General features: G+C 44.9%; 1 protein-coding gene across 10 annotated transcripts in view; it reads right to left on the reverse strand.

The window, feature by feature from the left end:
* SCML2 (Scm polycomb group protein like 2) overlaps window positions 1–21,654 on the reverse strand; it is a 282,901-nt gene that overhangs the window by 149,006 nt on the left and 112,241 nt on the right. For all 10 annotated transcript variants that reach the window (XM_029603334.1, XM_029603332.1, XM_029603329.1 and 7 more), the window contains one exon: window positions 6,562–6,805. In XM_029603334.1, coding sequence (XP_029459194.1) covers window positions 6,562–6,805 — 244 coding nt within the window. The remainder of the gene's footprint in view (window positions 1–6,561; window positions 6,806–21,654) is intronic.

Here is a 21,654-nt window from a genome sequence, read left to right on the forward strand (position 1 = left end):
ATTCCTGTATGAGAGAATTCAAGGGGGAATATTCATCCACAAGCCAGGTAGTCACTCATGTCATGAGAAAGGCACAGGCAGTGGGAAGCAGAGACCATGGAAATTTAGAGTGGATGTTTTATTCTTGCATTTACAGTAAATATCGCCATTCCTCACAAAACAAAAATGAGAAATATAATCAATCATAATAATAAGCCATACAAATCAAAAGAATATTTCTTAATCGATTACTACCGTAATAGAATATCTAATAATTAAGGGTGAAAAACATTTCCCAAAAAATTTAATTAAATATCAAGACAGCAGACTATTAAATATCATCCCATAATTAAAACTAATGTGGATAATGAAATTCCCTGCTCTTACCTGGGAACTTCTGATTTCCAGTAACCATGAGATTGTAGTGAATTAGTGGGAGGAGATGGGAACACAAACTTCCTTCTCTTTTTCACATATACACACGTTCATTCTTGCACCCTCTTCTACTTTCTTCTCATTCCTCTCTTCCTTCCTCTCCCTTCCCCTTTCACTCACCTTTCAGTCATTTACCTCCTCACCCCCTCCCAGTCACTCCTCCCCTTCCCTTCACTCTCAATCATTCATCCTTCCAATCTTCTTCCCTTCCCAATCATTCACCCCAACTTCCCATTCACTTCCCTCCCTCACTCACTCCCTCACTCAGACTTACCCTCTCCCATCACTCCCATCACTCACTCTGTCACCCCTCTTCCCTTTCCCATTTCTCACTCCCACTCACCCTCTTCCATTCCCTCATTTTCACTCTCTCCTTCCCCCTTTCATTCCCTTCTCTTTCAGTTACTACTATCTTGATCCACCTTCCTCTTCTACCTGCTGGCTGGGTGCTGGAAGCCCGCTGGCAAGTCACTATCAGGCCCATTGTTGCTTGGGTCCTCTCCTTGCTGGCCGGGAAGGGGGGCGGGGAGAGAACCTGCCAGTGAGCAACATGGAACCATGTGGGGCCTTTATCTTGCTGGCAGGGATGGAAACCAGAAGCACCACCAAATGGTACAGCCACACGGAGTCTTCTCGCTGGTGGGGAGATGGAAACCCCACCAGCACAGCATTACATAGTGCTATCCCTCAGGCCCCTTTCTCATTTGCAGGGGTTGGGAACTCTGCCAAATTGTCATTAAATGGCACCATTGTGCGATGGGAGCACATTTCCAGGACAGTGTGCCAACATCGGTCCTGCCTGATGTCATTAAAGTCATAGAAACATAGAAACGACGGCAGAAGAAGACCAAACGGCCCATCCAGTCTGCCCAGCAAGCTTCACACATTTTTTCTCATACTTATCTGTTTCTCTTAGCTCTTTGGTTCTATTTCCCTTCCACCCCCACCATTAATGTAGAGAGCAGTGATGGAGCTGCATCCAAGTGAAATATCAAGCTTGATTAGTTAGGGGTAGTAGGGGAAGTAACCGCCGCAATAAGCAAGCTACACCCATGCTTATTTGTTTTACCCAGACTATGTTATTCAGCCCTTATTGGTTGTTTTTCTTCTCCCCTGCCGTTGAAGCAGGGAGCTATGCTGGATATGCGTGTAGTATCAGTTTTTCTTCTCCCCTGCCGTTAAAGCAGAGAGCTATGCTGGAAATGCATTGAAAGTGAAGTATCAGGCTTATTTGGTTAGGGGTAGTAACCGCCGTAACAAGCCAGCTACTCCCCGCTTTGTGAGTGCGAATCCTTTTTTCTTCTCCCCTGCCGTTGAAGCAGAGAGCTATGCTGGATATGCGTGAAGTATCAGTTTTTCTTCTCCCCTGCCGTTGAAGCAGGGAGCTATGCTGGATATGCGTGAAGTATCAGTTTTTCTTCTCCCCTGCCGTTGAAGCAGAGAGCTATGCTGGATATGCATGAAGTATCAGTTTTTCTTCTCCCCTGCTGTTGAAGCAGGGAGCTATGCTGGATATGCGTGAAGTATCAGTTTTTCTTCTCCCCTGCCATTGAAGCAGAGCACTATGCTGGATATGGGTTGAAAGTGAAGTATCAGGCTTATTTGGTTTGGGGTAGTAACCGCCGTAACAAGCCAACTACTCCCCGCTTTGTGAGTGCGAATCCTTTTTTCCACATTTCCTCTTGCTGTTGTAGCTTAGAGCGATGTTGGAGTCACAGTAACCATGTGTATGTTTATTGAATAAGGGTATTATCTCCAGGCAGTAGCCGTCATTCTGGCGAGCCACCCACTCTTTATTGACGGCCTCTTGATTTTATGGATCCACAGTGTTTATCCCATGCCCCTTTGAAGTCCTTCACAGTTCTGGTCTTCACCACTTCCTCCGGAAGGGCATTCCAGGCATCCACCACCCTCTCCGTGAAGAAATACTTCCTGACATTGGTTCTGAACCTTCCTCCCTGGAGCTTCAAATCGTGACCCCTGGTTCTGCTGATTTTTTTCCTACGGAAAAGGTTTGTCGTTGTCTTTGGATCATTAAAACCTTTCAAGTATCTGAAAGTCTGTATCATATCACCCCTGCTCCTCCTTTCCTCCAGGGTGTACATATTTAGATTCTTCAATCTCTCCTCATAAGTCATTTGATGAAGACCTTCCACCTTTTTGGTCGCCCTTCTCTGGATCGCTTCCATCTTGTCTCTGTCTCTTCGGAGATACGGTCTCCAGAACTGAACACAATACTCCAGGTGAGGTCTCACCAAGGACCTGTACAAGGGGATAATCACTTCCCTTTTCTTACTCAATATTCCTCTCTCTATGCAGCCCAGCATTCTTCTGGCTTTAGCTATCGCCTTGTCACATTGTTTCGCCGACTTCAGATCATTAGACACCATCACCCCTGCTCCGTGCATATCAGCTTTTCTCCCCCCATCGAATACAGTTCATTCGGATTTCCACTCCCCATATGCATGACTCTGCACTTCTTGGCATTGAATGTCAGCTGCCATATCTTCGACCACTCTTCCATCTTCCTTAAATCCCGTCTCATTCTCTCCACTCCTTCCGGCGTGTCCACTCTGTTGCAGATCTTAGTGTCATCCGCAAAAAGACATACCTTACCTTCTATCCCTTCCGCAATGTCGCTCACAAAGATATTGAAAAGGACCGGTCCCAACACCGATCCCTGCGGTACACCGCTTAAAACCGCTCTCTCTTCAGAGAGAGTTCCATTTACCATCACACATTGTCTTCTGTCCGTCAACCAGTTTGCAATCCAGGCCACCACCTCGGCACTCACTCCTAAGCTTCTCATTTTACTCACCAGTCTCCTGTGCGGGACACTGTCAAAAGCTTTGCTGAAGTCCAAGTAGATGACATCGAGTGCTCTTCCTTGATCCAATTCCTTGGTTACCCAGTCAAAAAAGTCAATCAGATTTGTCTGACAGGATCTTCCAATGGTGAATCCATGCTGCCTCTGGTCCAGCAATTCTCCCGACTGTAGATAGTTCACTATTCTCTCTTTCAACAGTGACTCCATTACTTTTCCCACCACCGAAGTGAGGCTAACCGGTCTGTAGTTACCAGCCTCTTCTCTGTTCCCACTCTTGTGAAGCGGGACCACCACCGCTCTCCTCCAATCATTCGGCACCACTCCTGTTTCTAGGGATCTATTGAACAGGTCACACAGCGGACCCACCAGCACATCTCTGAGCTCCCTCAGTATTCTGGGATGAACTTCATCAGGCCCCATGGCTTTGTCCACTTTCAGTTTCACCAGCTCTTCCCATACATTTTCTACTGTAAATAGAGTTACATCTACTCCATTCCCCTCCAGTTTCTTGTTAACTAGTGACGGTCCTTCTCCAGGGTCCTCTTTAGTGAACACAGAACTGAAGTATTCATTTAATATTTCTGCCATTTCTTCGTCTCTCCACACATTGATCCTTTCCACCTTTCAATTTCACTATACCACTTTGAACTTTTCTCTTTTCACTGATGTATCTGAAAAATGTTTTGTTACCACTCTTTACCTCTTTGGCAATCCTCTCTTCCGCTTGACTTTTTGCCATCTTGATTAATTTCTTCATCTCCCTCAGTTCTACCAGATATTCTTCTTTGTGCTCCTCCTTTTGGGATCTTTTATATTTCTTGAACGCTGTTCTTTTAGCCTTTATTTTGTCAGCCACCTCCTTTGAGAACCAGATAGGTTTCATTTTTCTTTTGCTTTTCTTTACTTTTCTAACATATAGATTAGTTGCCTTGGTAATTGCTCCTTTTAGATTGGTCCACTGTTGATCCACATCTCTCTCGTTTTCCCAGCCTTTTAGTTCTTCCTCCAGGTACTTCCCCATTTCATCAAAGTCTGTGTTTTTGAACATCAAAACTTGGATTTTTGTGCTTCTTTTCCGTGTCCTTTTTGTGATATTAAACCATACCGTTTGATGATCACTGGTGCTGAGGTGGGCACCCACCTGGACGTCTGAGACATTATCTCCATTAGTGAGCACTAAGTCGAGTATAGCTCCTTCTCTCGTGGGTTCCATTACCATTTGTTTGAACAAAGCTACTTGCAGGGCATCTACTATTTCTCTACTATTATTAGATTCTGCAGATGGGATTCTCCAGTCTACATCTGGCATATTAAAGTCTCCAACGATCACCACTTCTCCTTTCTTTGCTATCCTGTGGATGTCTTCAACCAGATCTCTGTCCAGCTCTTCCTTTTGGTTTGGAGGCCTGTAAACCACTCCAATAAAAATGGATGCCCCATCTTTTTTTAAGTCGGCTCATAGTGCTGCTTCTTCTTTGCCCCATCTTCCTTGCAGCTCAGATGCTTGGATATTGTTTCTGACATAAAGAGCCACGCCTCCCCCTTTCCTATCCTCTCTGTCCTTCCTTAACAAGTTATAGCCTGGTATTGCCGTATCCCAGTCATGAGATTCCGTAAACCACGTTTCCGTGACAGCAACAACGTCCAAGTTCTCCTCCACCATTAGGGCTTGCAGATCTGGGATTTTATTACCCAAACATTGTACTTTATTGTGACAAGGGCAACAATTTTGCACACAGGCAGGCATATCTGAGAATCAGCGGGTTGCATATAATATAGTGTTTATACAAGCTCAGAATGCTGGAAGAAAGGCATTGAAGGGCCGGATTTGGCCTACCCCATCTTATGGCAGGCAGAGAGGCCGCTGCCTATGCTCATGTAGAGGTTTCCAAGACTTCTCAAATGCTGCCTTCTGCAGGTCCTCTATCTTCCACACTTGGGTCTGAAGCCACCTCGGAGATATCTGACTCTTGGGACAATTTGGTGCATCATGGTCAGGGCCCAGATAGCAGACAGTGTGAGTATTCATGATAGTTATCCGGGACCCATACCCAGACCTTAAATCTGCTGATCATGAATTTGATTTAACTTTTTGTATATCATACATTTCTTTTCTTTTTGGTAGAAATGAAAAGTTCCGCTGAGGGGCTATTGAGGCAGTGGCATAAAGAACTAAGCAAAACATTTTATTTATTTATTTATTAAGCTCTTACTTACCGTCGTTCAGATTGGCCATCACAACTGTTTCCATGCATAAAATGCAAGTGAAACAAATAACAATAAGTAAAAAAATGAGTTGTTCCTAAAATATGGTAAATTAAACAAATAAGATACATAGAAAACAAATATCAAAATCTTGCCAAGTGAGAGAGGAGACAAGTCTGTGGTAGCTCAGCCAACAAAAGACTGAGGGGCTCACTGTGCAGGGCCCACAACCGGGAACAGAAGCAGTGCCATGCTGCATCAGACCAAGATACATCGAGCCCAGCATCCCGTTTCTGACAGTGGCCAGTCTGGGTCACAAGTACCTGGCAGACCCCCAGAAGTTGATCTATTTCTTGTATTTCACCTTCCAGGGTTAGGCATGGCTTTCCCAAGACTACCTGGCTAATAAGTGTTTATGGACTTTTCCTTCAGGAACTTGTTCAATCCTCGTAAGCCCCATTACGTTAGTTGCCTTAAATCATCCTCTGGCAATAGATTCCTTATCTTTATAGTGGTGCCAAGTGAAAAAAAAAATTCTTCCCTTGCATGTTCAGAAACAATTCAGAAATGGAGCCCATGTCTGCACCACTGAATGATGTCATCCACCTTACTGGCAGACTTCATCCTGCTTGTCAATGGAAAATTGTTTTGTTTGTGAATTTAGAAAGTGTACCATAAAATAAAATAGATTGTAAACCCTAAGAATGGCAGACTTTTTTATCCAAATTATATTTTAATTTGATGTTAAAAATAGGTAGTTTTATTTATTTTTGATTTATATTTTGCTTTTCAACACTTCAAAAGAAACATGGCACATGTGATGTTAATACAGTATGCTAACAGGTTTCATGAGCATTTCTCATTCTGGTGCAAGGCTGTGAGTTGGCTGAGCAGTTGCGTTTTAATACCTCTAACAAACTTAAATGGTGCCACGGATTTAATTGTAAATTATATGCATTTCTACTAAACACCCAATTATATTATTTTTTGGGGGGGCTTGAGGGGGTGAAGTTATATGGTTCAACAGACCTTGTAAATCTTAAGTTTCATTTTTTTATCAACACATCAAACATCTAAACAAAAAAGAAAATCTTAAAAGGTTCAGGTGGACTTACCACTGTTTCCAGGTGGCTGCAGTGCATCACCTGTCAAGCTACACCATCCAACTGGGAAGATATCTCGAGAATCATATTTGCACCAATAGTCGAATGCTCCTCTCCACCCATCAAATGTAATGAAAACTTCATCTCCTTTAACATCGCCAATAGTTGCTGGACAAATCAAATAAGGGTTCTTTTTGTCCACTGCTTCAAGTTTCATTCCCACTTTAAAATAATTTTCAGTTGGCTTTGAAGGTTCCTATCAAAAAGTAAAGTTCAGAAAAATTATTTTGATATGGACAATTGAGGTATAGGCTATTTCCTCTAAATTTCTCTCTCAAATACCACAAAAATTCTTACAATATACACAGAGATGAACTTGGAGAATATAATCCACAGTCCAGAAAAAATATTAATGAAATAACTATAATGTGAGGAAACATGATTGCCAGTCTGTCAATATGAAGTTCTATAAAAATAAGAGGCTACTGAATTTTATTTATTTATTTTAAGCCCAGCAGTTTCCTCCTGCTCCTTTCGGCTTCCAGGCCATATGCCTTCTTTTGCAAACAGATGGAGGAGAGGGGGTGCCACTATTTAATATCTCCTTCCCAACTCACCTAATCCATTCATTAAAACAACAGACCTTGGTAAGGGGCCACACACTAGAACTCCCAGTGGAACTCTACAGGTATGGGTCCTAATCTGGCCTCTAAGCTCCCACCAGCCACACTACTTAAGCAATTTATAAACATTATCTCCTCCAAGGACTTCCTCCTATGGAGCTTTAATTCCCACACATCTTGTCAATATGTTTTCCCTGCAAAGCGGATCCTGCCAAAACGATAAGCAGCAGGAAATTTAGAACTCCATTTAGGAGATGGAATCATGAGGAAGACTTTTCAGATTTCTCCCCTTAACTTCTTCACCAAAAAGATTTGGATAAAGTTCTCTTTAGATGTACATCTGATGCCTACCTACGGACCAAAAATATGTCACTTTGCAAATACTTAAGGCTAGCCCAGTATCTCATTGGCAAGTACTGTATACTGCTATGCAGAAAATCTGTGTGATTCCTGGGTCAATTCTTCCATTCCATAGAACTGCTGGAACTGGGAATACTGCATAGACAGTATTCACAGACCCACAGACTGGGGTGGGGGTGGGGGAGAAGCAGGGGAGAAAAGTCTCAGTCACATCGCAACATCTATATCTTATGACCAGATTTAAGGTCCATATTATCTGAATTCCAGAGGGGAGCTGCAATTTGTGGCCCCTGGCTGAGTTCTGTTGCTGCAGTAATTTGCTGTGTTAGGAGGAAAATATAAAAATAGAAGAAAAACCCTCTGTAATTTGAGAATGAAAGCTTATGATGTTGCAGCCCAATAAAGCAGAGTTGCTTACCTTGTCAGGATGTTAGTCCTCACAAGTGGATGACATCATCAGATGGAGCCCAGCCCGGAAAACTCATGTCAAACTTTTGTCAAAGTTTCTAGAAAAGTTTCTAGAAACTTTGACTAGCACACTGAGCATGACCAGCCTGCCACTATCCATGTGGGGTCCCTCTTCAGTCTCATAATATAGAATCACAAAAAAATAAAATAAACTAGGAGAAAACCATCTCCACAGGGTGGTGGGCGGGTTTCCTGAGGACTAACATCCTGCTGTCTTGGAGAACACCTGTTTATAGGTAAGCAACTCTGCTTTCTCCTAGGCCAAGCAGGATGGTAGTCCTCACATGTGGGTGAATACCTAGCTACAGGCTGTTCCCAAAACAAGGGGACCAACAGTCACTTAACCAAGTGCCAACGGGCACAACAGAGGTAACAGGTAACGCAGGGAATCAGCCTGAAACCGAACAATAGGCCTAAGGCAGGAAGAGTTGGGTTTTATATCTGAAAGAGATTCCAGAGGACAGGCTAGCCAAAACTGCTATTGCGTCGGCAGTCCCTTTCCAGTCAGTAGTGTGAAGCAAAGGTGTGGAGGGAACTCCATGTCAGAGCCTTTCAGATCTCATCCAAGGGGACCACTCATAAGTGGGCCACCAAAGCTGCCATGGTTCGAATAGAGTGAGCCTTGACATGGCCCCTCAGCTGTAGTCTCACATGCTTATAGCAGAAAGAGATACAATCCACCAGCCAGTTAGACACAATATGCTTGGCTACTGCAACTCCTAATTGGTTTCCGTCAAAAGAGAGAAAGAGTTGCATGGATTGCCTATGACCTGCCGCCCGCTCCAGGTAAAAGGCTAAGGCTCTCTTGCAATCCAGGCTGTGGAGAGCCCTTTCCCCCTGGTGCGAATGAGGCTTTGGAAAAAAGGTGGTAAGACAATGGACTGGTTCAGATGGAAATCCATTACCACCTTCAGCAAGAACTTAGAAAATCTATGCAGAACCACCCTATCGTGAAAAAACTTTGTATAAGGTGAGTACAACACCAAAGCTTGATGTTTGCTGACTCTGCACGCCAAGATGACCGCCACTAGGAAGACGACCTTCCAGGTCAAGAACTTTAGGTCACAGGAGCCTTCACATAAGCTGGGCCAGGACTACGTTGAAGTCCCAGGACATTGCAGAGGACCTCAAGGGAGGCTTCAGTTGAAGCAGACCCCGCATAAGCGCCCCACAATAGAATGTACCGAGACAGACACACCATACACCTCCTGGTGGTAAGCCCCAATAGCACTAAGATGCACTCTGACTGAGTTGGCTTTTAGGCTAGACTCCGAGAGGTGTAACAGGTAATTTGGCATCTTAAGGGTGGAACAAGAGAACAGGTCTAAACCATGACTCTCATACCAAGTGGAGAACCTTTTCCACTTTAGGCCATAAGACTTCCTAGCAGACGGCCTCCTGGACTCCATCAAGACCTGGGACACTGCATCTGAGAGGTCCAAGGGCTGTAAAATCAGCCATTCAGCATCTACGTCATGAGGGATAAGGCTTGGGAGTTGGGATGATGCAGCCTGCCCCGATCCTGTGTGATAAAGTCTGGGAAGGCCCCCAGATTGATCAGTTCCCTCGGGCAAGATCTTGCAGGAGCAAGAACCAGATCTGCTGCAGCCAATAAGGAGCGATGAGGATCATGGTCCCCTGATCCTGCTGGAGCTTCAGAAGGGTCTTCGACATTAGTGGAAGCAGAGGATATGCATACATGAGGCCCCTACCCCAATGGTGCACGAAGGCATCTGACGCTGGCTCGCCATTCTTCCCAATCAGAGGGCAGAACTGAGTAACCTTCTTGTTGCAGGGGGAGGCGAACAGATCCACATCCAGGGTTCCCCAAAGACAGAATCTCCTGCTTCAGGGACCATCTGTGACGGCGGAATGAGCAACTCAGGCTGTCCGCCACTACATTCTCTGACTCTGGAAGGTACATGGCACGGAGCAGGATGCCTTGGGACAGACCCGATCTGGACCGCCTCCTTTCATAGGAGAAACATCTCATGCCTCCCTGCTTGTTGAGGTACTACGCTGCCACCTGGTTGACAGTCCGGATGAGGACCACCTTATTGGCTAGGTGATCCCGAAACGTCCAAAGTGCATATCAGTTCGCCTGGAGCTCCAGGAAGTTTATCTAATTGTGCTTCCTGAGCAGACCACCGACCCTGGGTGCGGAGACCCTCTAAATCGGCACCCCACCCGAGGTGGGAGGCATCCGTGGTAAGCACAGCTTGAGCAGAGGAGGTCTGGAAGGGTACACCCCTGTCTCCAAGTTGGATATAGTCTCCCACCATGAAAAGGAGACCCAGAGCAGTTGAGTAACCCGGATGCACACTTGAAGGTCCTGGGTGGCTGGTGCCACTGGGATCAGAGGGATCCCAGTGGTGCCACTAGAATCGGAGGGCCCACTGAGCCCTGCGCATGTGCAGAAGAGTGAAGGGAGTGACATGGACAGTCGCTGCCATATGTCCCAACAGCCGCAGCATACAGTGCGCTGAGACTTTACGACTCCGAGAGATTGCTCCCGCCAAGGCCATTAAGGTGAGCGCATGGTCTCGGGGTAAAAACGCTCGAACCTGCACCATGTCGAACCTGGCCCCAATGAAGTTCAACTGTGGTGCGGGAAAAGTTGAGACTTTGGGTAGTTGACCAGAAAACCCAAGGTCTCCAGTACCCGAATGGTGGAGTGCAGAGACTGCAGTGCTCCCTCCTGGGTGGCACTCTTGATGAACCAATCATCCAGGTAGGGAAAAACCTGCACCTGTAGCCTCCGTAAGTAAGCGCCCACCATCGCTAGGCATTTGGTGAAAACACAGGGCACAGATGCTAGTCTAAATGGCAAAACTCAGTACTGGAAGTGGTTCTCGCCCACCACAAATCGCAGGTACTTTCTGTGGGCGTGGGAAATTTCGATGTGGGCGTAGGTGTCTTATAGATCGAGGGAGCATAGACATTCCCAACTCCACAGGGTGTCGAGAGAGACCATTCTGAACTTTTCACGTTTCAGGAATTTGTTCAAGGCCTGCAAGTCCAGAATAGGATGGAGGTCCCTTGTTCTCTTTGGAATCAGGAAATATCGGGAGTAGAAGCCGCTCCCTCATTACCCCGGGGGGGGGGAAGGTTCGACCAGGGCAGAGAGCTCCTTCAAAACTATTTCCTGATCCGGCAAGAATCCCCAAGCAGTATCCCCAAACAATGGACAGGACCCACTGATCCGAGGAGACGGATGGCCAACGGTCCTCAAAGAACTGTAGCCAACCTCACCGTCGAGGGCATCAGTAACTGACTCACCACTCCCTCACAGCCAGTCAAAACCCCGTGGCAGGGCTTTGCTGGGGCACCGGCGCTGAGGTCTAGGAACTCATGTTTGCCAAGGGCAAGCTCTAGGGCCGGCCCATTGAGACCTCACTCTGGCCGCTGGAGGGTAGTATTCCTCGGACAGTAAAAAGGGCGCCTAGGCCCTTGCTGTGAGGATTTCTTGCCCGAGGACTGTTGGTTCGAGGTGCTGGCTGAGAGATGCTAGAGTGTCTCATGATGATCCTTCAGCTGCGCGACTGTCTCATTAATCTTTTCACTGAACAGATTTTCTCCAGTACAGGGCAGATCCACAAGCCGTTCCTGAACCTTCGGACAGAGGTTGGAGCCAAGCCATAAGAAGGGGACAAATGCCGGTCACTGCCACCCTCGCTGCGACTCAAAGTCATCATATACGGAGCGAACCTCATGCTTGTCCCACTCCAAACCCTGCTGGACCACCTTCAGGAAGTCTTCCTGCAGTTGCTGAGGCAAGTGCTTAACCAGATCCAAGACTTGCTTCCACAGATTCCAGAAATATTGGCTCATATATAGCCGATATCAGGCTATACGAGCTGCCAGCATGGAGCCCTGGAAGACTTTTCACTGTCAAAAATTCTATTAAATTATTTTTACTCAATTTTGTTGTTTTACTGCTAAAACTGTAAACTTTATTAATCACACATTCAAAATACTATAAAAAAAATTTTGATATAGAGAGAAGACCTCAGTATTGGCAAAAAGATCCGATTGTCTCAGAAACTTATTGTAAGCCAATTGTTTCAATCACTGGTCTTTTATACCCCCTTTTTTTTTTGTTTTTTCATTAAAAATTCTTTTTGTTGTCTTCAATTAATTTCTGCTTTCACACAACTAATGATCTTCTTTTATCTTTTGATATCTTCAGTTAGTGTGTACTTTCACCACAGCAAATAGTCTTCAGCCATTTCACTCTATAGCCCCACTTTAGTTTTAGATGGGAAACCTTTTACAGTTCTGAACTTAATCAACAAAACATTAATTTATATGTCCTATTATGTAAACTTCATCCCGACATCTTTTACTAGCAAGGCACTTATCTTTTTCCTCGTTCTCAATTGTTTTTTCTTCTGACGGCAATACCGTGCCTTTCGCCAACACCATATATCATTTAGCTGCCGCCACCGTGGCCGACGATTCGCTTCAACGCTACATCAGGGTGGGCTAATTTTATCTGTACCCTCTTTCTTAGTTGCCAGGTTTAATCATATCAATCTATATCAAAAAAATTTTCATAGTAATTTGATTGTGTGATTATTAAAGTTTACAATTTTAGCAGTAAAGCAATAAAATTGAGTAAAAATAATTTAATAGAATTTTTGACAGCGAAGAATCATACTTACAACTAGTTATTTGTTGGAAACTAATTGTATACTAGTTATTCCTGGATTTTTCTTTTGCCCTGGAAGACTTTTCCTAGGGTGTCCAAAGCCTTGTGTTCTCGGCCTGGGGGAGCCGAGGCATGTGTTCGAGAATGCTTTGCTTTTTTGAAGGCGGACTCCACTACCACAGACTAGTGCGGGAGCAGACGCCTCTCAAACCCCTTGGCTGGCTGAACCAGATACACTACATCGGTCTTCCTGTTAACCGAGGCTACCAAGATGGGGTGTTCCCAGAGCCAGACAATCAAGTCCTTAAAAATGTCATGAACCGGGACAGCCACCACCTCCTTAGGCGCATCCACATACTGGAGGAACTCCAGCATCTTCTACCGGGAGTCCTTCTCTGTCAGGATCTGGAACAGGCCAAACTCTGCCATGGCCCGTATAAAGCTCACAAATGTCAAGGCCTCAGGAGGTGATCGATGGCTCTCCTACGGAGAGAACGGTTCAGAGGGCAGGTTGGAGAATCCAGACTATGTCCCTGGCTCAAGGCACCGATGGCACTAAGGACATCGGGAGCCCTGGGGGCTTTGAGAGACACGGTAGGGGCTCGGGCAACATTGGTCGTGGGGTCAGCCACAAAAGCGGAGCCGGTCCCGATGGCCCACCCTCATCCGAGGAATCGTGATGGGAATGGACTGTCGAGGACAGCATCAGTGCTCCCCGGGGCACCAAGGGCACCAGCTGCATCGGCAGTGCACCGAGGAGCAAGTCCAAGCATTCCAGCAATGTTATCAGCATTGACGATGCAGGCTCTGGCATCGGTGGGGGCCCCAATGGGGCTGGAGGCTCGATGCCTTGTAGAGCTCATCCGACCACCGACCGCACTCTGCTCTCTAACTCCTCCTCAAATGTTGCCAAAGAAAGGACAGTCAGAGGAGGCGTGACCTGGAGTCCTTTGAGCCCTGAGGGATACCAGTGTCAGGCGCCGGAATTGGTGGGCACCACCTCGGGCCTCCGGCTTCTATGAAGATCAACACCTCCTCTGGCCAGGGCCGCTTCGGGGGCATATCGGTTGGTTCCAGTACTTTCCCGAGCTTGGTCTCATTCGAAGACGAAGTGCTTCCTCGATTTTCCCACAGTGCTTGGTCTGGTCTTTCCTCGGCACTGAGGGAGATGAAGAGCAGCCGGACTTGGAACGAGAAGAAATGGAAGCCTGCCAGTTTCCAGCGCTCAATTCAACCTTGGGACCCGGCGGAGAAGACAGCACGGGATCAACAGCCAGCAGCTCACCTTTTCCCTGGGTGTCGACACCCTCAATGTCGATGCCGAGGGACCAGACGTCTTTGGGGTCAAACAGCTTCTCCATTTTATCAAGGTGCACACAGCAATTCTTGGTGGTCACTTGGGTACAAAAGTGATTCCCCCTGACATTGTGCGATGCCCCCAGGCACAAGATACAGACCTCATGAGGGTCTATAGTGGACATGGTCCGGGGCACTGGGGGCACCGGCGAAACCCCGATGACGTCATTTCAAAAAGTAACTGACAAGCAGTCGATGGCCAGCAACCACCGGGGGACAGCACCATCAGGGATCGACCGCACAGAAGGAACAATTCACCATGACACTCTCTAACTAAGGACGGGAGGAGAGCGGAGGGACCTGGCGCAGGAAAAAAAAAAACCAAAGAAACTTTCAAATGTGGTAGCTTTCCTACAAAACTAGTGCGAGCGCCACATCCGCAAGATGACAGTTCCATGGAAAAGAAGAGACTGAAGAGGGACGTAGTATGGACACGTGCATAGTGGCAGACTGGGCATGCTCAGTGTGCCAGTCAATGTTTCTAGAAATTTTGACAAAAGTTTTCCAGGCTGGGCTCTATCTGATGATATCACCCACTTGAGAGGACTACTATCCTGCTTGTCTAGGAGAAAGATCAATTTCAGTTTTCCAACTGAGCTGGGAGCCCAAAGGAGCAGGAGGCAATTACTGGGCCAACAAAGGCTGCAAATATTACAGCACTATCACACTACATAAATTTAATTCAATTTAATGAGGCTATAAAGTGGTTTAAAAAAAATCTTGCACTGTGGAAAAATGCAAAATTACTATGAAATACTAGAACATAGGGGAAAGCAGACAGTTGCTAAAGAGCGTATGGTTCAGAGGGAGGTATATTCAAAGGATACCAGCAAATCAAGTAAGTTAGAATATCCTGATATGTGGTTGTAAAAGCTGGGGAAAAAAAAACCTACTGATGAATTTAAGTACTGAGCACACAGATAAAAATGATTTCCGTGTCATCTGATAAGCAGGTTGTGGGTACATATAAAAATAGAAATATAAAACTACTTTAAAATGTCTGTATGCAAAGACCAGAAGTCTGAAAAATAAGTCAGAATGTATGGCACTAAAAGAAGATATATACATAATGGGCATCTCAGAGACCTGGTAAAAGGAAGATAACCAATGGGACGCTGCAGTACCAGGGTATAATTTATACTGACATGACAGGACATAGAACATTGATAGAGGAGTGACACTATACATTAAGGATGGCACAGAGTCAAGCAGGAAAACTGCATTCTGGAATCATTTACAGATAGAACTTCCAAGGTTTAAGCAGAAGAATATAGTAGTGGGGATATATTACTGCTCGCCTGACCAGGATGAGGAAACAGATTGCAAAATCTTAAAGATTAGACTGGCTAATAAAATGTACAACCAATAATGGGAGACTTCAATTACCTGAGTATTGATTAGGTAAATGCACATGATCAACGCTTCATGCGACAGTTCCTCATGGAATTGAGAGGGGGAACTATATCAGATCTGGTTCTCAGTGGAATGCAGGATCTGGTGCAACAGATAAGGGTGGTGGATCCATTTGGCAACAGTGATAATGTAATAAAATTAGACAATCACAGGAACATTAAGGAAAACTACTGCAGTAGCATTTAACTACAAAAAGGGAGACTATGATAAAATGAAGAAATTTGTACCAAAAAAACATTGAAAGGAGCAATCCACAAGGTTAAAAACTTGCAGGAAGATTGGACACTTTAAAATTAGCATCTTGAAGCCCACATAAAATGTATTCGATATATTAAAGGTTGAAGAAAAACAAAAAAACTGCTGGTATGGTTCAAAAGTGAGGTGAAAGAGGCAACTAAAGTTAAAAAGGCATCATTCAAAAAATGGAAAGCAGGCCCAAATGAGGAAAACAGGGAAGAGCATAATACTGGCAAGTTAGATGTAAAAAAGGTAATTAAACAGGCTAAGAGAATTTGAAAAGTTTAGTTTAATTTCTTGATTGCAATTTGTTACTCAAAGTATTGTACAATTTAAATAGAACATATCAATTGTTATGATATCGAGGTGATTGGTGGATTCTCAGGGGCAACAGTGATGATACCTCCTACGGGGAGGAGCCCCGTAGGGAGACTGATGCACAGGGTTAGACTCAATAGCACAGACACAGAGATAGTTTCTTTTATTGTACAGCTAGGATGTTATGATTCTGAAGGTGGACCCTTGGTCTGAGGTAAAGTTGACACTACCTAAGAGGGTAACCCTTCTTGGGTCCCTACCGTCGAAAGTCTAGGCTGGACTCAGGTGGACCCTTGAAGACAGAGAAGAGTTCTGGATGCAGGCGCTTCCTGCAGGTCGAATAGTCCAGATAGCTGGCGCCTCCAGCAGGTCGAAAGTAAGTCCAAGGGTCAAAACCTGAAGAATGGTCGGCAGCCGGTCCAAGGGTCGAATCCTGAAGAATGGTTGGAAGCCGGTCCAAGGGTCGAATCCTGAAGAATGGTCAGCAGCCGGTCCAAGGGTCGAATCCTGAAGAATGGTCAGCAGCGGGTCCAAGGGTCGAATCCTGAAGAATGGTTGGAAGCCGGTTCAAGGGTCAAAGCCTGAAGAATGGTCGGCAGCCGGTCCAAGGGTCAAAGCCTGAAGAAATCCAACCAACTGGGCGAGAAGCAGAACCAGGAACAGAGAAGACAGGAACTCGGAGCACCAGAATCACCAACTACAAGCCAAGAAGCCAAGGCAAGGTCTGAGGAGCAGACCTTGCCTTAAATAGTAACCTGGAAGGTGGAGTTCACAGGGAGAAGCCACGACAATTTCCTGTCGTGGCCCCTTTAAATAAAAGGTCTCTGCCACGTGCGCGGCTCTAAGGAGACCAGAAGGGGAGGAGTCAGCCCGGCCGAGGGAACACAAGCGGCCGGGCCCAGCAGAGGCAGCGGCCGCGAAAGCATTAGAACAGAGGCCTGCCTGCCTGCCTCTGTGGGATTCCGGAGGCGGCCCGACGCCTCGGGTGAGTCTTCGGCCCCAGTAGTGGACCGCCGCAACCGGCGGCCATAACAGTACCCCCTCCTTTAGGCCTCCCTCTAGAAGGTTTGGGTTTTCCAGGGTGTTCAGAGTGAAAGTTCTGGAGAAGAGTCTTATCCAGGATGTTAGTAGCAGGTTCCCAGGAATTCTCTTCTGGCCCAAAACCTTCCCAGGCTAGGACGTACTCCCATTTGCGACCTCTTCTCCGAACATCAAGAACCTCACGAACCTGGTATATAGTCTCTTCTTAGGCCCTCAGTTGTAGAGCTGCGGGAGCCTTCCGAGAGGGCCAAGTGAGGACCACTGGCTTCAACAGTGACACATGAAACGAATTGTGTATTCACAGTGTGGCAGGCAGACATAGTTGATAGGTCACGGGACCCAATTGCCGAATCATCGGAAAAGGGCCAATATAGCGAGGGGCTAATCTCATCGAAGGAACTCTTAAGCGGATATATCTGGTACTGAGCCACACCTTCTCCCCGGGATGAAACCGAGGAGCCGGTCGATGTCTGTCTGCAAATTTGTTTGCGGTGCTAGCTGCTTTGCATAGCATCTGTTGGGTATGAACCCAAAGTCTCTTCAGTTGCAGGGCTTAAGCTGGGCCGCCGGGGACAACTGGACCTGCATCAATGATTACAGATAAAGTAAGAAAATTGGAAATTGGGCGATAACTATCAGGTTAATTAGAATTAAGGTGTTGCTTCTTTAGCACAGGATGATCTATGATTACCTTAAGGGATTTAGGAAGGGTACCAAGTTCATAGAATTTACAATGTCGGTTAATCAAAAAGAGGTTAAGACCCAACCTTGGATCTTTGATAAATTTAAAAGGCAAAGGGTCTGAGCCTGAGGAAGACAGTATCATCTCTTGTAAAGTCAACAGAAAACCAGGAGAGGTAGCTTTATTGAAAACCAACAATCTGCTTACAGGAACCATTGTACTTTGTAGTCCCGGGGGAATTCTGTGCTACTGTGAAGTGCAGAATTCCCCTCCTATGTAGAATTTGGCAGGCCCCAGCGTGCCACGAGCAGAGGCCACCCCACTTGTGGCGAAGATGGAGCAGGCCCCAGTAAGAGTGAGTGCCTGCGTGTGTGTGTAAGACTAAGAGCCTGGAAGGTGAGAAAGCATCTGCAAGGATGCCAGAGAGAGGGAGCCTACGTGAGGCTATTGTGAAGGAGTGTGTATATGTGTGAGAAAAAGGGATTGTGTGTATGTGAGAGTGGGAGCCTGTATGAGAGTGTATATGTAAGAGCCTGTGTGAAGGGAAGCCTATATGAGGGTGTGTGTGTGTGTGCATGACAGAGAGAGCCTGTATGATGAGGGGGTGCATAAGAGAGAGGGAGCCTGTATGAGGGGGTGAGTGTGTGTGCATGAGAAAGAGGGGGAGCCTGTATGAGGGGGCTGGGTGCGAGAGAGAGAGAGGGAGCCTGTATGAGGGGGTGTGTATGTGCACTAGAGAGAAAGCCTGTGTGTGAGAGAGGGATGGGTTAAACTCTGGGGGTGAAGATACAGTGGAAGGGATTGAGCCTAGAGGGGGAGGGGAGAGGTAGTAGCAGGTGGAGGAATTGGGTCCTGAGAGAGCAAAGTGAAAGGAGACTGGCCAGGGGAGTAGGGAGAGGGTTAAAGACTTACAGTGAACTTCTAGGGAAATTCTGCTCAAAATATTTAAAACTCTGCATCTTTAAGTAATAACTTTTATCTGTATTACATTTTAAATTAATTACTTAAAGACTTTCATGTATATTGTGTTATTTTGAAAAATATAAAGTATGCAGAATTTTAAGTTTTTGTGCGTAGAATTCCCCTAAGAGTAACTTTGTGGAGAAAGAGGTACCGCAAGAGTATAAGAAAGATTTGTGACAAACTCCGCTAGTATGTTATTGATTTTAGCATTAAAAGCTTGAGAAAAACTGTCTGCTGTGAGATTTGCAGAAAAGGAAGACTCCTGAGTTTGAAGATCAGAAAGATGAAATAAGATTAAAAAGTCGCTTAGGCCTATAGCTCGCATTTGAAAGAATGGTTTTTATAAATCGCTTTTCTGGCTTGTTTGACAGCTAAAAGGCAATGTTTGATATTAATTTTAAACCTACTTTCGGCATCGGAATCATGAGATTTACGTCATATCCTTTCCAGATGCTGAACCTGCCTTTTCAGAACCTTGAGGCCTGAATGGTATTAAGGTTTGACTATATTCCTACATGACAGTACATAGGGGCAACCTGGTCTAAACCGTCCCGCAATTTGCTATTCCAGAAGCTTACCATAGAGATTAAACAAGTAGTAAAATCTTTTTCAAGTACATTTGAAGCAAAAAGCCTGTGAGGGAATCAGTTGAGCCGCAAGATGACTAAGGGGTAATCAAGGAGCACAAAGAAATAGCAGAAAAACTAAATTCTTTACCTCTGTCTTTACTGAGCAGGATGTCCAGGTCATAACCACTATGGAAATAATTTTTGATGGAGATGATTGAGCGACTAGATGGAATCACTGTGAAACTGGAGAATGAAATAACTCAGATTGACAGACCAAAGAACAAATCACTGGTACCTGATGGCATTCACCCCAGAGTTCTGAAGGAATTAAAAAATGAAACAGCAGACCTATTTCTGATGATCTATCATTTAAAACAGCCATGGTACCTGAAGACTGGAGGGTAGCCAATGTGATGCCAATTTTTAATAAGGGCTCTAGGGGTGATCTGGGAAACTACAGATCAGTAAGCTTGATCTCAGTACTGGGCAAAATGGTTGAAGCTATTCTTAAAAACGATTACTGACCACATAAAATAGACAAGGATTAATGGAAGAGAGTCAACATGGTTTTTGCCAAGGGAAGTCTTGCCTTCCCAATTTATTAGATTGTTTTTTTTTAAAGGTGTAAATTTGTGGATAAAGGTGAGCCAGCTGATATAGTGTATTTGGATTTTCAAAAGGCATTTGACAAAGTCTCATGAGAGACTCCTCAGGAAATTGGAGGGGGAATCATAAGATCGAAGGCAATGTCCAATTGTGGATTGGTAATTGGATACAAGCCAGGATACAGAGAGTAGGACTAAATGGTCAGTTTTCAAAATAGAGAACGTCATTAGTAGAATGCCCCAGGGGTCTATTTTGGGACCTGGGCTATTTAACTTATTCATAAATGATCTGGAGAAAGGAACTACAAGTTCCTGGGAAAAGTCCATAAACTATTAAGGTGGACTTAGAAATCTACTGCTTATTGCTGTGATAAGCAGCATGGAATCTATCAACCTTTTAGGATCCTGCCAGGTACTTGTGACCTGGATTAGCCACTATCTGAAAAAGGATACTGGGCTTGGTGAATTTTTGGTCTGACCCAGTATGGCAAATCTTATGTTGTTATGTAAGTATAGTGACCAAATTTTCAGATGACAAAATTGTTTCAATTGTGCAGCAGATTTGAAGAATTGTAGAAGGACCTTGTGAGATTAGGAGACTGGGTATCTAAATGGCAGATGCAATTTAAAGTGGACAAGTGCAAAATCCTGCACCTAAAGAAAAACAATCCCAACTACAGGAAGACAATGCTGGGTTCTGTGTTAGAGTCACCACCCAGGAAAAGGACTTCCGAGTTCTTGTGGCCCAATAACATTTTTGGCTCAGTGTGCCACAGCAGTCAAAAAGGCAAATGCCTTTTTGAATTATGAATTATGAATTATGTGGCAAGGAATAGACAACTGAGAATATCTTAATGCCTTTGCATAGATTCATGGTGTGACCACACCGAGTATTGTATGCAGCTCTGGTTGCCTCAAATCAAAAAGATATAATAGATATAGAAAAAGGGTGACAAATGATAAAGGGGATATAAAAGCTCCCTTATGGAGACAAGCTAAACAGATTAGGGCTCTTTAGCTTGGAAGAGAGAGGCGACATGACTGAAATTGATAAAACCATGAGTGAGATTGAAAGAGTAAATAGGGAATGGTTATTTACCCTTTCAAACACTAGGACATTCCATGAAACTAGCAAACAGATTAAAAACAAATCGTATAACTTGGAGCACAATCAGGCTATGAAATCTGTTGCCAGAAGACATGGTTAAGGCAACTAACATAGTAGGGTTCAAAAGTGGTTTGGACAAGTTCCTGAAGGAAAAGTCCATAAACATTTATTAGCCAGGTAGACTTGGGAAAGCCAATGCTTATCCCTGGGAGTGAGATACAAGAAATAGATCAACTACTGGGGAACTGCCAGGTACTTGTGAACGGGACTGGCTACTGCCAGTGACAGGATGCTGGACTCGATAGACCTTGATCTGACTCAGCATAGCACTTATATTATGCTGTTGACAGTGTCAACCATTCTTAATTATACCAATTCCTCAATTCTACCCTGAAGACATCTATCCATTTTTACCACACCGAATAATTGCATCAATACACAATAATACATTAATATCTATATAAAAACAGTTCAGAAAACCTATTGTCTATAGCACAACGTACCTTAAAGAAAGGAAAAGAAGTGCCTATTTATTTGAACTAATGGGTGGTGATCATTTTTATGTCCATTTTTATGGTTTGTCAATTCAGTGCAAATAATTTTAAAATATATTTTTGTCCTTCCAATTTGGAGAGAAAACTTCCATGTACTGGTACCCCCATTATAACGTCATCATGGATCATTTAAGACACTTCTTTACTACATACCCTT

Source organism: Rhinatrema bivittatum, chromosome 5 (genome assembly GCF_901001135.1).
Source record: "Rhinatrema bivittatum chromosome 5, aRhiBiv1.1, whole genome shotgun sequence".
NCBI lineage: Eukaryota > Metazoa > Chordata > Amphibia > Gymnophiona > Rhinatrematidae > Rhinatrema > Rhinatrema bivittatum.